This window comes from Amblyraja radiata, chromosome 33, assembly GCF_010909765.2.
Source record: "Amblyraja radiata isolate CabotCenter1 chromosome 33, sAmbRad1.1.pri, whole genome shotgun sequence".
Classification (NCBI taxonomy): domain Eukaryota; kingdom Metazoa; phylum Chordata; class Chondrichthyes; order Rajiformes; family Rajidae; genus Amblyraja; species Amblyraja radiata.
Genome location: NC_045988.1, coordinates 4,256,876 through 4,272,569, shown reverse-complemented (window position 1 = coordinate 4,272,569; position 15,694 = coordinate 4,256,876). Strand labels below are relative to the sequence as shown.

At 44.1% G+C, this 15,694-nt stretch overlaps 1 protein-coding gene and 1 long non-coding RNA gene across 2 annotated transcripts; both read right to left on the bottom strand.

The window, feature by feature from the left end:
- Positions 1-3,376: 3,376 nt before the first annotated feature.
- LOC116991383 lies at positions 3,377-15,367 on the bottom strand. The gene is made up of 3 exons (XR_004416774.1): positions 15,089-15,367; positions 6,088-6,141; positions 3,377-3,743 (listed from the first exon to the last, which is right to left on the bottom strand). It is a non-coding gene; the product is annotated as an uncharacterized LOC116991383 (long non-coding RNA).
- rnf26 (ring finger protein 26) lies at positions 9,163-14,453 on the bottom strand. Its single transcript, XM_033049989.1, has one exon. It carries the CDS (start codon positions 14,171-14,173, stop codon positions 12,779-12,781), a length of 1,395 nt encoding a protein of 464 aa, XP_032905880.1. The 5' UTR covers positions 14,174-14,453; the 3' UTR covers positions 9,163-12,778.
- Positions 15,368-15,694: the final 327 nt, after the last annotated feature.

The following is a 15,694-nucleotide window of genomic DNA, read 5'->3' as shown; positions in this document are numbered from 1 at the left end:
GGCTCATTTGGAGACATGCCTATACTAAGTAGTTTCGAGTACAGGATGGTGTTTTTTTTTCCATTGACGCGCTGTATGCAGCAGCCCACTATGTGCATCGAGGACGCTTGCGTGAAGGCAGAAGGGAGAGATTAATTAAAAAGAGAATTAAGAGGAAGTCTCACTGGGTGTGAAAGAGCAAAGAGGCCATCTCTGCGCTTACTACAATTCACAATTGGGGAGTGTGCCGTGGCAGGACAGCTATATTGATGGGTAGCCAACCACAGGAACACTACTGCATGTTAGCAGAAATGCATAGCAAATAAGCTGACTTTCTAGTGTTGTCCTCTGAAAAGTGCTTCCTATAAGAAGTTCGTCCGCAAAACCTGCCATTTAGCACATTGCATTGTCCCTTTTAATGCCTGAGTTTAGGCTTGTTGCGGAGGTTAATGAATATAATGTGTTTAAAATAATCTAGCGTGCCTCATTTGTTGATTTTCGTGTTTGCGAGGCCCTTTTATAGACTAATGTTTGGTGTGATGCACCTTCTCTCAATATGTGCAAGAAGTTGTCTTTTTATATTGTCAAATAGGAATAAAGACTTTGTCTCACATTTACCGTGCTGATTGGCTTATTTTATTTTCTACCGAGAGGTGAAACTTTCAAACGTTTAAATAGCTCAACAATTGATGGACCTGAACACTCAAAAATGAAACTTAATGAAAATGTGATTATATCACCTCCCTTCAACTATTTTGTGTTTCAGCATGAGAGGGATTATAACATTAGAGACATTCATCTTGTAGTGATGTGTTAATGAAGAATTGCAGACATCAAGCTGATAGTAAAAAATATATATTTATTTAACAATGAGGTAAACAAGCACTGACAATCAAACTGCTGAGGTAAAAGCTTTATCACACTTCAGGCTATCATAAAATGTGGAGCCACCAACAGAAACAAAGTAATGTCCAAGAGGAAAAGACACACATATTAACATACAGACATTTACAGCAAACCCAATCTGTCGAAGATTGACACAAAAAGCTGGAGTACCTCAGCGGGACAGGCAGCATCTCTGGAGAGAGTCTGAAGAAGGGTCCATTTTGTGTCTATCAGTCATATCAATTTACACGCAAATCTTTGATCTTAAACTCATGGTCCAGTTTTGCTGCACAGCGTATTAAACAAGTTCACACCAGTGTAATATCCGTGCATAACATAACACAAACAATGACTATCACTGCTGCTGTCCTAATTCCCCATTTACTGGTGCGCTCCCCTAATTCCTCATTTACTGGTGCGCTCCTCTAATTCCTCATTTACTGGTGCGCTCCCCTAATTCCTCATTTACTGGTGCGCTCCCCTAATTCCTCATTTACTGGTGCGCTCCCCTAATTCCTCATTTACTGGTGCGCTCCCCTAATTCCTCATTTACTGGTGCGCTCCCCTAATTCCTCATTTACTGGTGCGCTCCTCTAATTCCCCATTTACTGGTGCGTTCCCCAAATTCACCATTTACTGGTGCCCTCCCCTAATTGACCATTTACTGGTCCCCTCCTGTATTGTTCTATTTTCTGTAAAATCACCCTTCCCATTCCCAGGTTTAAAGCTGGGCTGGGATATTAAAACACACGCAGACAGGGAATTTTGGAACGGCACTGCGGCACAATAGTGGAGTTGCTGCCTAACCCAGAGATTAGTGCGGGTGTCACAGGTTATGGGGAGAAGGCAGGAGAATGGGGTGAGGGAGAGATAGATCAGCCATGATTGAATGGCGTAGACCTGATAGGCCGAATGGCCTCATTCTACTCCTATCAGGGAGAGTTAGATTTCGCACTCAGGGCTAACGGAATCAGGGGAGATGGGGAGAAGGCAGGACGGGGTACTGGTTTTGGGTGATCAGCCATGATCATAGTGAATGGCGCTGCTGGCTCGGAGGGCCAAATGGTCTACTCCTGCACCTGTTTTCTATGTTTCTAAAGCCACACCATCATCTCTCATGGATGGACGGATGCTAGCCACAAGGTAACCTCTAACAACCTCTCTCTCCTCCCATTTCTTACCCTTCCCTCGCCCGCACCCCACCCCACCCCACTGTGGCCCATCTAGACTCGCACCTCTTTCAGCCCTCCCCTCACCCCTCTCATCCCCCCCCTCCCCCCAAACATTCCTTCCCCATGCTTCACAATCCTATCTTACAGACTATGCTTTAATCTAGGGTCTTTGTTCAAACCATCTGCCCCCTCGCCAGTGTCCATCTATTACCTGAGATAGACATAGAATGCTGGAGTCACTCAGAGGAACAGGCAGCATCTCTGGAGAGAAAGAATGGGTTTAAGGAATGGGTGAGTTTGGGAAACCCATTCCTTCCATCCAGAGATCAAAATGCTGGAGTAACTCGCTGAGGAGCATTTTGTATATCTTCGATTTAAAGCAGCATCTGCCACGCTTGATCCTGCCTCCTCTTTCCCAACTGGAACCGAAACGTCACCTATCCATGTTCTCCAGAGATGCTTCCTGCCTGAGTTATTCAAGCATTTTGTGTCGAAAAGTGGAACTTGCTATGAAAAGTGGAATCAGATACAATCAGCAGGTTTGAGAGACATTTGATTTGAAGTTTGAAATTTCCAAACACTTTTTAATCAACTCGCACCGAACGACTAGTTCCAACGTTTTCGCCAGTTAAAGGATATTGAGAACACCTTTTTTACTCACCTTCTGTCCCCTCTGTCCAGCTTCCGGGTTTACCGTTCGCAGGAGTTCCCACGGTAACCGCAAGAGTTATTACGGATATCGCACGGTTATCGCACTGGCCACTACGTTCATATAATGTTGCAATGCTCAACCACATGTCACTCTTGGAGAAATTCAAGCTTGCTTGAATTTTCTCCCGAGTCACCAAGTTACACGATTACCTGCCGTTAGCGCCACAGTGGTCCACGGTGGTCCACGAATGCCGTACTGTTATCGCACGAGGTTCCCACGATGTTAAACTCTGGTTAACTCTTGCGTCAAGTCGCCCCGTGAAAAAGCCCCATGAGAGTTATGGCCTTTTCTGTCAAGAGATGCTGTCCGACCTGCTGAATTACTCCAACTTTTTGTGTCTATCTTTATCCTTTATCTGTGCACACAATGGACAGTTTGATTGTATTCATGTGCAGTCTTTCCTTTGACTGGATAACAAGCAAACAAATGTTCTATACCTTGGTACACGTGACAATTATAAATTAAATAAACTAAACTAAACTAGGAACAGGCGTGAAGGAATGATTCGGAGATTCAGGATCTAAATAAAATATACCATCTTTCAGGAAAGCAGAAAAGGCAAATTGTGGGAAAACAGAAGCAGATCCGGGAGTTAATTCGATAGGGAGAGAAATCATAGGACTTGCTGTTACTGTAAAAGGAGCTTTATTAAGCGGAATGTGGTAGGAAATTATGTTTACTGTCTAGAAGCATAAGACACTTGGGTATTGCACAATGACAGCGAGCTGAGTAATCCGAGCCAAGAGGAAGAAGTGGCTGTCAGATAGAGTAATTCTGGAGAGAGTTTTTTTTTGTCAATGCTGACATGAAAGGGAATTTAAAGTAAATGGATGTCCTTGAAGAAGGGTCTCGACCCGAAACGTTGCCTATTTCCTTCGCTCCATAGATGCTGCCTCACCCGCTGAGTTTCTCCAGCATTTTTGTCTACGGACAAAGTAAATGGATGTCCTTGGGATCTGGAAGTGCAAGGGTGGGAGGTTGCAGAGGGACAATATCTATGGAAAAGGAGAAGAATGGAACTTTTAGAAATTCAAACCTAGCCCCATTGGTGATACACTTCGGCATTCCTGGAATCATTCTTGTAAACCTTCCCTGGACCCTCTCCTGAGCCAGCACATCCTTCCTCAGATGTGGTGCCCAAATTTGCTCACAGTCGTTCTCAAGAACCTCCACTGCTGGTGATCCAGGCAGTGGTGGATCATTGGCTGAAAGGCACAGCTAGTTGAGTTGCAGACTCACAGTTCCAATGTCATGGGTTCAATCCTGACCTCTGGAGTTGTTCATGCAGAGTTTGCACAATCTCCCATTGACCGGGAGGGCGGCACAGTGGCGTAACAGTAGAGTTGCTGCCTTACAGCCCCAGAGACCCAGGTTTGATCCTGACTACTGTTGCATTTTGACCAGAGTTTGTACGTTCTCCCTGTGACTGCATGGGTTTCCTCCAGGTGCACCCGTTTCCCCCCACACTCCAAAGGTTTGTAGATTAATTGGCTTCGATAAAATTGTAAATTCCCCCTCATGTGTAGGATAGTGCAAGTGTATAGGGTGATCGGTGGTCGGCACAGACTCAGTGGGCTGAAGGGCCTGTTTCCACGCTGTATCTCTAAAGTCTGAATTGTAAATATCGTGTGGATTTCCATTTTGCTCCTACATCCAAACTGATAGGTTAAGTGGCACTGTAAATTTCCTCTAGTGTGGGGCTGTGTGGTAGAATTTGGGAGGAGCTGATGTAAATGTTGGCACTTTGGCCCAACTTGCCCACATCAACCATCTGCACTAGTCACACCTGCCTGCATTTGGCCTATATTCCACTCAACCTATCCTATCCATGTCCAAATGTTTCTTAAACGTTGCAATAGTACCTGCCTCAACTACATCCTCTAGCAGTTCATTCCATACACCCACCACCCTCTGTGGAAAAGCGTTGCCCCTTGGGTTCCTATTAAATCTTTCCCCTCTCACCTTAAACTTGTTTGGGATTAAAAAGAACAAGATAGGTAAGCAGAGGAACATGAATCATAGTAAGTTTAATTAAATGGAGGGCTACATATTGCAGCATGGAGATCAAAGAGTTTTCTTACTCAACAAACAAGGGAGCAAATACATTATTAAAACCAGAAAACCAATGAGACTGCGATTAAAGCATATCAAAAATTAATCACATCTGCCGTTGCTTTCTGTTGCTGCAAATCTTATAACCATATAATAATTACAGCATGGAAAATAGGCCATCTCGGCCCTTCAAGTCCGTGCCGAACACTTATTTTCCCTTAGTCCCATCTACCTGCACTCAGACCATAACCCTCCATTCCTTCCCCGTCCATATACCTATCCAATTTATTTTTAAATGATAAAATCGAACCTGCCTCCACCACTTCCGCTGGAAGCTCATTCCACACAGCTACCACTCTCTGAGTAAAGAAGTTCCCCCTCATGTTACCCCTAAACATCTGTCCCCTAATTCTCAAGTCATGTCCTCGTTTGAATCTTCCCTACTCTCAATGGGAAAAGCTTATCCACGTCAACTCTGTCTATCCCTCATCAGCAATCATTGATGGCTTGATTCTTCTTTTGTTTACCTCTTTCACGTCGTCTAAGTGAGTAGTTTGGATGGAAGTGGAGGTTTCTCGCAGATTATATTTACAGCCTTCATCACAATTGTCATGGTAGATGTTATTAGCCTTCCTGACCAAGAGCTTTTCATAAGCATCAAGAGGTAAAACTCCACAACCTCTCCATAATCTCCATTCCATAAAATTGACGGAAGGTAGAGGAATTTCATCACTCATGCAGTGACAGTTTGGGTTTACCGCATAAAAATATTTATGGAATATTCAACCTGAATCAAAGCTCTTTATAGCTGGTTTTATCCAGTGCAAGTTATTCAAACTGTTCTGTTGGATCACTGTAATGTATGCAACACCATCCTTTGGTTTATGAAAAGCAGTAAAATCACAAAGATTAAATGTGTAGGAAAAAACTGGTTTAAACCGAAGATAGACACAAAATGCAGGAGTAACTCTGCGGTTCAGGCAGTATCTCTGGAGAGAAGCAATGGGTGGCGTTTCAGACCGTGCATTAGGGTTAGCCTGAAGAGGGTTCTCAACCAGAAACGTCATACATTCCTTCTCTCCAGAAATGCTGCAAAATACTCCAGCATTTTGTGTCTATCACAAAGCAGATTAGTTCTGTACTTTGGGGTGAATCTTACTGTTCACAGAGAATCTTATTACCAATGTAAGACTTTCCCCTGTACCGATCAGCTCAAATATTTTTGTGTTACAACTTGTAGGAAATAAAATGACAATCCACTAAAGTAACAGGGCATCCAACACCTACCTCAGTGAGTATGGTTATATCTGTTTCAGTCTTTATATCTCCCGAGCCAATGAACTGAAACAGAATCAGAAGAATGATGAACATAGATGCTGGATTAGATTAAACTCAATGCAAAAAGGGATTGGAATAAGAGAGAAAGGGAAATAGGATTTACAATGTAAAATTTGTACGTTTTGAAATCACTATCAAGTTACAGCATGAGAACGAACGTATCTGTCTTGGATGGAGAGATTGACTGGCATTGAGTTAATATTGATCAGATTGTTAAAGAGACATTTATGTCTATTAAATAAGTTCCTGCGCGGAGTTTAATGGGCAATTAACATGTAAATCCAGCAAGTTCATGAAATAATGGTGAAACTGAGTTTGAGCTGCAGTTTGTTAAAACCAAATGACATAGTGTGGAAAACTGCTGGAAGGACTCAGCAGGTCAAGCAGCATCTCTGGAGGTAAAGGGATGGCCAAATGATGGATGGGTGCAGGTTGATCAGCAAGTTCAAGATTCTCAACTCACTCCCCATCTATTGATTCTACACATTTACGTTAAGAACAATACATATTTTATTTATTTTGCCAGTTTTTCTTTAGTTTATTGACGTCTCCTTGTAGTTTAAACTGCTTATGGAATAAGCAAACTCTATATTAATGAATTAAAACCAGTCAGTGCCAGAAATACTCAGCAAGTCAGGAGCTGAACGGGGGAACTGGACAGAATAAACGTCTCGGGTTAATGACTCTTCATCAGAGCTGGAGAAGTGAAGAAAACGTTTGTTGCAAGTTGCATTGGGGAGTAGCTGGATGCCGTTTACACGGCAAAAACATGAACTCTTTTTTACTTACAACAGATGCAGCCTAACCTGTTGAGTATTTCAAGCATTTTGTTTTTTGTCAGGTTTTCAACACCTACAGGTTTTTGATTTATGTAACAGTAGCTTTCTGCCCTCTCATTGATAAATACAATGAAAAAATAAACTTTTGCCCTTTCAATGGCTATAACATTGGACAGTACCAGTCACATCTTGCATTTGATTCCTATTCTACTCCCTGCCCTTTCAACAATCTCCTAACTAGGCTAATAATCTGCCCGTAATTCCAGATCACAAGGACTTTGTTGGGTGACTTCCCGAAGTACAAGTAAATAACACTCAACGCCATCACCTGTCAACTGAGTCCGTTTCTTCACAAAATTCAATGTGGTTTGTCAGAAGTAGACAGGCAGGCCTTTTCATATCCATACAGGTTCTCTCAGCAGCTGGGACTTCTCCAAAATGCCTTAAACACTGGGTGTCATCGTCATTGCAATGAAGGAGTAATGAAATTCAGCTTCTCCCCAGATTTTTTTGTCTTACCTTCGTAAAAAACTTCTACCTTGAATTGAACAGTTAAACTTTTAGTTTAATTTTTAGTTTAGAGGTACAGCGCGGAAGCAGGCCCTTTGGCCCACTGAGTCCATGCTGACCAGAGATCCCCCGCACTCCAGCGCTATCCTACACACACATGGGGCAATTTACAATTATACTGACAACGTTCTACCGCTGCACCACAGAGAGCATATTAACGTATGGCATCTCTGTGTGGTATCTCAGCTGCACGGAGGCGGAGAGGAGAGCTCTTCAGCGCGTCGTCCACAGAGCGCAGAGGATCATTGGGACACAGCTACCAGCCTTGGAGGGCATCTACCACACACAGTGCCTCAGGAAGGCAGTCAGCATCCATAAAGACTCCTCACACCCTTGTAACGGACTGTTTGAACTACTTCCCTCCGGCAGACGTTACAAGGCCTTCTACGCCCGAACCTCCAGACTCAGAAACAGCTTTATCCCCAGAGCTATAGCGGCTCTGAACCGGCCCTGCTGAGTGCCCCCCACCCCCCCTGGACTGTCTCCCTCGGATGGTCACGTCACACAGCTTATTTATTTATTTATTTAACTTTTCTTTTACATCGGTTGGAAGCTGCATACTAAATATCGTTGCACTGACGTGCAATGACAATAAAATATATTATTATTATTATTACCAAGCCAATTAACCTACAAACCTGTACGTCTTTGGAATGTGGGAGGAAACCGGAGATCCCGGTGAAAACCGGCACAGGTCAGGGGGAGAACGCACAAACTAAGTACAGACAAGCACCTGTAATCAGGATCAAACCGGGGTCTCTGGCGCTGTAAGGCAGCAACTCTACTGCACTACCAGTGTTGGGAATTTAGTGTTGAATCTAATTTTCATGTGGGGCCCAGTTGCCATCTTAATTACAGCTCAGATGGGAACAGACACAAAGGACATATCATAGAGCAGTGGGTCAGTTAACTCAGTTTATTCAAGACCTTAACAGTACACACTGGGAAAAACTCTGAAAGAACCCAAAGTGTTCTAAAGATTCACAGCCTCTTATATTCTATGTTTCAGTGGTTACATACAGATATTACATTCTTGAAATAATTAATCAAGGAGTGCAATAAATAACCCTTACCTCAGGATTAGTTTTATTGGTCTTAGACTGGTTTACAACCCCCAATGTTTATTTTAAATTCAGCTAGGTCTGCCTTGGAAGCTAAACATATAATAAATCTACTTATTGCCTCTCCTAGCATCCTTAAGTTTCCTTCGCTATGTTGGCCTCTTTTCTATTCATGCTGTTCCAGAACGTAAGGTCTTGGAGCAGATTACATACTGCCAGAGAAATGATCAGAGGTGGTGCTGCCATACCTCTCTTGGTGATGGGCATTGAAGACATTCATTTCTTCCATGTGATGCCAGAAAATGCAATCAGAAATGTATCAATCACAATGCCATGTTTAAAGTCGGATGCTTACAATAAGCTGAATGGTCTTGACACAAAATGTCTCCTATTCCTTTTTCCAGAGATGCTCCTGACCTGCCGAGTTACTCCAGCTTATTAGGTCTGTCTTTGGTTTAAACCAGCATCTGCAGTTACTCACTCCACATAAATTAGGCTGTATTAGCAGTGTGTGACAGCATTATCTTGATGCCAAAGTTAAAGCGACAGACTGAAGCATATAATAGCTGTCTTACATTGCATTATGTCAAATGATGTTACAAGGACAAAATTAATCAATAATGAAAAATACAATTTATTTTTTCAAACAATTACATACACAGCTCACTGAATTAAACATAGTGCAGCACAGTGACGCTGATTTTAACACAGCAGCTATCAGTTACAGATCAAATAATACAACAATGTTCATGGCTTATACAAAAATACAACATAAATTAGCTTAAAAAAAGACTATCAACAAAAGGTTCATTTTCCATGCACCAATTGATCTCTGCTGCTCAGTAACCTCCACTGCCATGTTCCAGTCAACCTAATGAAACAAGTACAGCAACTAAACACAGGAAAAGAATATCACAATGGGTACTGCCCTCCTCTTGCTGTGTTGAAAATCTTTGACCAAATGAACATCTCTGTTAACTCGCTTTATTAAAAAAAAATATTACGCTAACTACAACTGCATTGAATTGATTAGTATGGGTGTCAGAGGTTATGGGGCGAAGGCAGGAGAATGTGATTGAGAGGGAAAAATAGATCCGCCATGATTGAATGGCAGAGTAGACTTGATTGCAAAATGGCCTAATTCTGCTCCTAGCTCTTATGGTGAATGTATCGTCCAATATAAAAGTCACTCAACTTACAAAGAAAAAAATCCCCTAAACTAAAGATTCATTTAATTGCTAGGAAAAGTGTGTTTTAGAAGCATGATCACTCTTTTCGCCCCATGTTCATATATATCCACTTTCAGTAGGAACTACTGGATAGTATCAAAAGTAGAATTTTAGCACATGGCCCGTAATTGGAATCATTTCACCCCATTACTGAAAACCTTCAGTCAGCATGGCTTGTTTCCTGGCTTAGCTTCTTCACCTGAGAAGTCATCTTTGGAGCAGAGGTGGGGAAAAGTTATACTGACTGCCTTTAATTCCTAAACAAAGGTCAGGACATGCAAGTTATTTTATACCAGTGGGCCACAAGTACTTTAAGGATGTTTTGCTTACCAGTTATGCTGTAAGTAGCTACACTCTCTAAGCACCAAGGAAAATAGCATAAAGCCTAAAAACTGCAATAATTCCAATTCTCTGCTTCTAAAACCGATTTAAATTCATGGTAAGCATGGACATAATATGGGCTCAATTCCACAGATCAATTGTTAATGGGGGGGGGGGGGGGCTAGCAAGAGCTCAATATGAGGACCACACACCCAGCCAAACTGAGTATATCTGGGTGATAAATAATGAACTAATATTGCTCCTAACTCCTGACCAGATACATTGCTTTCTTGTGAGTAGGAGCAGAATTTTGGCCATAAAGACAAAGACGATCTCAGCACCCCTTGGTTGGCAGTGATTTCATTGCATTTCAGTGAAGTGGGGGGGGTGTCTAAATCTGACCACAATCGGTGAGATTTGTGGGCTGGAGAGGCAGAAGAACTGCTTCTGCCCTTGTGGCGCGGAGAAGTAAAGGGCAGCACAATGATGCAGCTAGTATTACTACTAACAGACCCTCCGACCCAATGCCTACGGCTCTGACCTCTGATTTGTGTCACGTTTGCACAGACTCCCAGTTAGATCATGGGATTCCTCAGCTGTTCTGGTTTCTTTCGAAAGATGTGTGGTTGGCAGGTCAATTGCCCAATCCAAATTACTCCTAATGTGTAGGCGAGTAGTAGAAAAATAGTTGATGGAAATGTGGAGAGAATAGGTTACAGCAAAGATTATAAGGGTAGAGGGTTGAGATTGTGATTGCTGCAAGAACTGGCATAGACTCAATTGGCCAAAGTGCCCTCGATGTTGCAAGGAAAAATGAAATATGCAAGATAAAACATAATGGGCTCCTTGGTGCCTTTCAGGTCTTTGTTTCAGATGCTAGAAAGAGCTTGAAACAAGCAGTGGACCATCATTCTCTTAATCATTTAATTTATCCTGTCGTTCCCTCTAATTTCCTTTGTACTTTCTTCTTATTAATCTTAACATTTGTTTCTTTCCCCCATGGCTCCAATTAAAGATCATTGACTTGAAGCATTAACTGTGTTTTTTTCTCTTCATAAAAGCTGCTGGATATTTTCATTTGAACAATTAACTCCTTAATGGTTTGTTGTACTCACATAGGAATGGGATTTAAAATCAAGGACCAAGAGCCAGAATAGAATCACTGATTCTAAGTGAATTGTGTGCTGCTGTCTCTTCTCCCTAATCACGGCTGTGCCCACAACTTTCAACAACATTTTCAAATTCCATAATCAGAGATAACCAAACCTAATCCATTCAATGAATTGCCAATCCCAACTATACTGCAAAGATGGGTCCCAAGCAAAACCACGTAAAAAAAAAACCTTGATCATCATTTGCAGTCAAAGATCTCCAAAAGTAGTTGCCAAAATGCTGACTGTGGCTTACTTGGCCTGCCATCCACCAGACAAGAAAGCAATTATTTAATCTATTTGGGTGTCATTCTGGAACAGACACTGTTATGCTGTCATAAACAACATTTGCTGCTATTTAAGTTACAGCAGATGAAAGATGTTGCTTTGAAATCTCAGGATGATCATACTTATGCATCAGAAAGCACGCATTACTCAGCCAATTTCTGCAATGATAAACATTTGATTCTTGAAGAAAACATAAATTGTTATTAATTTAACAAATGTATTTATCAGTTAATGTAATACATGTCAGCATCAATGCCCCAGGAACAATTCTGTCACAAGTTTCCATTCCAAGACAAAGAAATTGTTTTCAAATAAAATACAAATGGGTCCCAAATGAAGTAATTTGTGGTTACTAAATCCATAAGCAGTGCTTCAAATATGTATAGTAAAGACATCACTTGTTCCTTGGTGAGTAGCGATTAAAAAAAAAAAAAAAGAGCAGACAAATAAAATTCTCCTTTAAACCCAACTGCTCAGTAATGCAGACTTGCTTAAGAATTGTTAAGAGAAGTTGCAAGATGGAGCTTGGTAACTTAACAGAAACAAACATATTTCGCATGGTACCTCATCTACTCAATGGACCCATTGTCTCCAAATTGGACCCATTCATTCTCTCAGTTGGTTTTGTTAAGTTAAACTTTAAACACCAGGTTAAAAAAAACATGCTGCCTTCAGTGGGACAGCATTAAAACAACAAAACGGACATGAAATGCCTAATGTTTCAAAACTGCGTCAAATACAATCCAAATGTCTGCAATCTCAAAAAGGTTCACATTGAAAACAAAATTACAAAGAGAGTGTACTATACAGAATTACTGAGGCCTTACCTTGTGCAGCTAACTTTTGACAAAAGTAAAACCTCACATAAGTTCCAACCTGTTAAAATTGGTTAACTCTTTTTTTTAAATCCCAACTCCTAGACAAATAAAATAAACGGCTCATATCTTTGTAGGTGGTTAGGCTAGTAAACAAATTAAGGAAAGCAGCCAGTCTTGGTCCTATTGCCTCGTAATAGGTAATTCTTAATGTAACATTCTTTTACAGCCGTGCTTGGTTTAATCATGGATGAAAAAAGTACATCCGTATTGTGTCATCTACGGCTCAGGATTTGCATAGAAATTTGAATCTGCGATTGCCTCGCACTCCAATGATTGGACCAATGAAATATTATGCTGTGTTTAAAAAAAATATCTGCCACACACAACAGCCTTACCAGTGTCCAAGCTTTTTCAAACAGTTGATTAGAAATACACATCCAGGGTTTGTAAAATCATTTGTCTGCAAAGTGGGCAATTGCGTTGGTAGATATGCTGTTGCATGAGGATACCCGTGCAGCCTTGACAGAGACACAGGTGTCTACATGGAAGCAGTAACACAGACTTTGCTTGGTCCTGACAGATGACACATTTCTTTCGTTCTTCCTGCTCCTTCAAGAGCTTCCAGAGTTCATTTTCCACAGGGATATTGCCATTTTTGTCCTTGGTGCGTGCTGGTCTCAAAGGAGCATCTCCGGTTTCTCCAGGTAGAGAGTTCTGGTCCACAGTCAGCCGCTGTTGCTGTTGCTGCTGCCCCCTGGTAGTGTTGTTATCCCCTTGGACTGGGTTGGAATTTGTTTGTTCCAGCTGATTACCTGGTTGCTGATGTACAGCTGTTTGGTCTTCCAAGTTCCTTTCAGGATAAGCCTGAATCCGCCTTATTTGGTCAAGTGGCCAGAAGTTCACATACCCTGGGTTAAGTCTCTGCAGCTGACTGTACAATTGCCTCCAAGTCTCCGAGTTGAACATTAACTGGACATTGGTCACTACCAGCCTACAGATATGTAGGACATCCCTTCTTATCCGATTAAGGTTTGGAACAGTATTCAAATGGAGAGTCAGGTGGGTAATAATCCTCAATATTATCTCTGGGTTTGCATAGATTGTTGTGCTGGAGATGACGAGAAAGGTGATGGCCAGGCCGTAGAGATTAAGGAGAAACAAGTCGGCCAGGACTCTGGAGAGGGAGATGAGGACTTCGATCACAAACTGGCATGGGGTCCAGAGAAGGATAACGTTTCCAACCACACTGCTGGACAAATAGGTCAGAATTGATGCCAGAGCCTCCACGACCTTGACCAAAGGGTCGCCCAGCGCCGCGGCCGCCGACAGCAGGTTCTGTGTCCCAATGAGGAACATGTTGATGATAGTGTTGACCAGGTAGGCGGCCAGGCTGATCAGGATGCCCGCCGCGTCCCACAGCTGCTTGAGGAGGAGGTGTCCAGAGCAGAAGGTGGTGGCGAGGCCGTGCTGCAGCTCCTCGCGTCCCCGCAGGCTCAGGTAGGAGAACAGGTGTCCCACCATCTTCATGCTCTCGGCCAGGCCGCACACCGCCCTCAGCAGGTTGCAGAGCAGGCCGATGGCGAGCTGCAGGCCGCAGTGGGCCAGCTCGGCCGCCTCCAGCACCGGCACACTCAGCAGGTTGTAGCAGAGGCCGAGCAGGGAGGCGGTGGCGCCGGGGATGGCGACGAGCAGGTGGAGCAGCCCCGACACCGCGGCCACCGCCGTCGACACCAGCCAGAAGTTGAGTTCCAGCAAAAAGCCGAGCAGGTCGAGGGCCCGGCCCAGGCCGCTGAGGAGGCCGCTGAGGAAGCCGGCCATGGCGGAGAGGCGCAGTGAGTGGCGATGGCGGTGGCGGTGGCGGCCCGGGCCCTCTCTGTCCCCCGGCCCGGCCCGACCTCTCTCTCTCTGGCCGTCCCGTCCCGTCCCGCCCCCGCCGCCGCAACCGTCAGCGCCGTTCAAACATCAACAGAGGCCCGGAGCAGCCAATCGGGGCGATCCGCGCCAGGGAGGTCCGAGCGGACAGCCCGGCCCGGGTGGGCGGGAAAACCGGCCGACTCAAGTGAAGCGGCAACACGGAGCTGGACAACACGGCCCGTGTGAGGAGGATAAGGAGGCGGCGGCGGCGGCGGCTCCCACAGCGGACAACCCGGGCCGAGTATGGCGGGAGGCTGCAGGGAGCCGACACTGTCAGGTAGCCCGGCCCGTGTGAGGAGGATAAGGAGGCGGCGGTAGTGGACAACCCGGCCCGTGTGAGGAGGCGCCGGTAGTGGACAACACGGCCTGTGTGAGGAGGATAAGGAGGCGGCGGTGGTGGACAACCCGGCCCGTGTGAGGAGAAGACGGCGGCGCCGGTAGTGGACAACCCGGCCCGTGTGAGGAGAAGACGGCGGCGCCGGTAGTGGACAACCCGGGCCGAGTATGGCGGGAGGCTGCAGGGAGCCAACACTGTCAGGTAGCCCGGCCCGTGTACAGCAAGCAGCTCTGCTCCTCCCTGAAATATACTCACACAAAGTTCATTGATTTCAGTGCAATTGGCAGCAACGTTACATATCGATTCTGCTGATTTTTATTATTATTGTTATCCTTTAACTGCATTGGGAGGATAGCAACAAAAGTAGGGGGGGGGGGGGGTAATCTCAGTGGGGATGCAAATATAACTTTCTGAAGAAGGGTCCAGCCTTATACTGTACGATCTAACTGAATTGTATGCAAAATGAAAGAGATTCACTGTACCTGGTTAATTACCATTGAGTGATTGAGCCTGTCCATGGTCTCCAGAAATGCTGCCTGACCAGCTCAGTTCCTCAGCACTAGTGTCACGATAATCGTCACTTCTGTCCCTGCCTCTACCTCACTCACCACATCCCACGATGAACCACTGATCTACCCGAGGTCTTCTTACCCGGTTGGACATATCTTTGGCTCATCCCAAGATTCCTTATTCATGTTGCTTGCCATATCTATTCAGGGGCCCCGACCTGAAACATCTGAGTTACTGACCCACTGAGTTACTTCAGCATTTATACCTTGGTAAACCGGCATCTGCAGTTGCTTGTTTCTATATCTATTTAGGACTCCGATCTAGGTGTTACAAAACTGTTGATGTCAATTGAAGAACATCCAGGGAACTTTGGAGGGTGTCTAAGCCTTTCTTCTCCATCTTATCTCTTACTCTGTCTGGTTCTCCTCCTCTCCCTCATTCTCACCTCACATCTGTATCTCCACCCCTCTCTTTCATATCCTTTCTCCTCTCCCATTCTCTCGCCCTTCCATTTTCCTCCTGAACTTCACTTGCAACTGCTTGCTGAATATTTAGTTATTTTAGGACTTTTTTCCAAC

Excerpts from the sequence above, each read along its gene's own strand:
- rnf26 (XM_033049989.1), bottom strand. The coding sequence starts at position 14,173 with ATGGCCGGCTTCCTCAGCGGCCTCCTCAGCGGCCTGGGCCGGGCCCTC.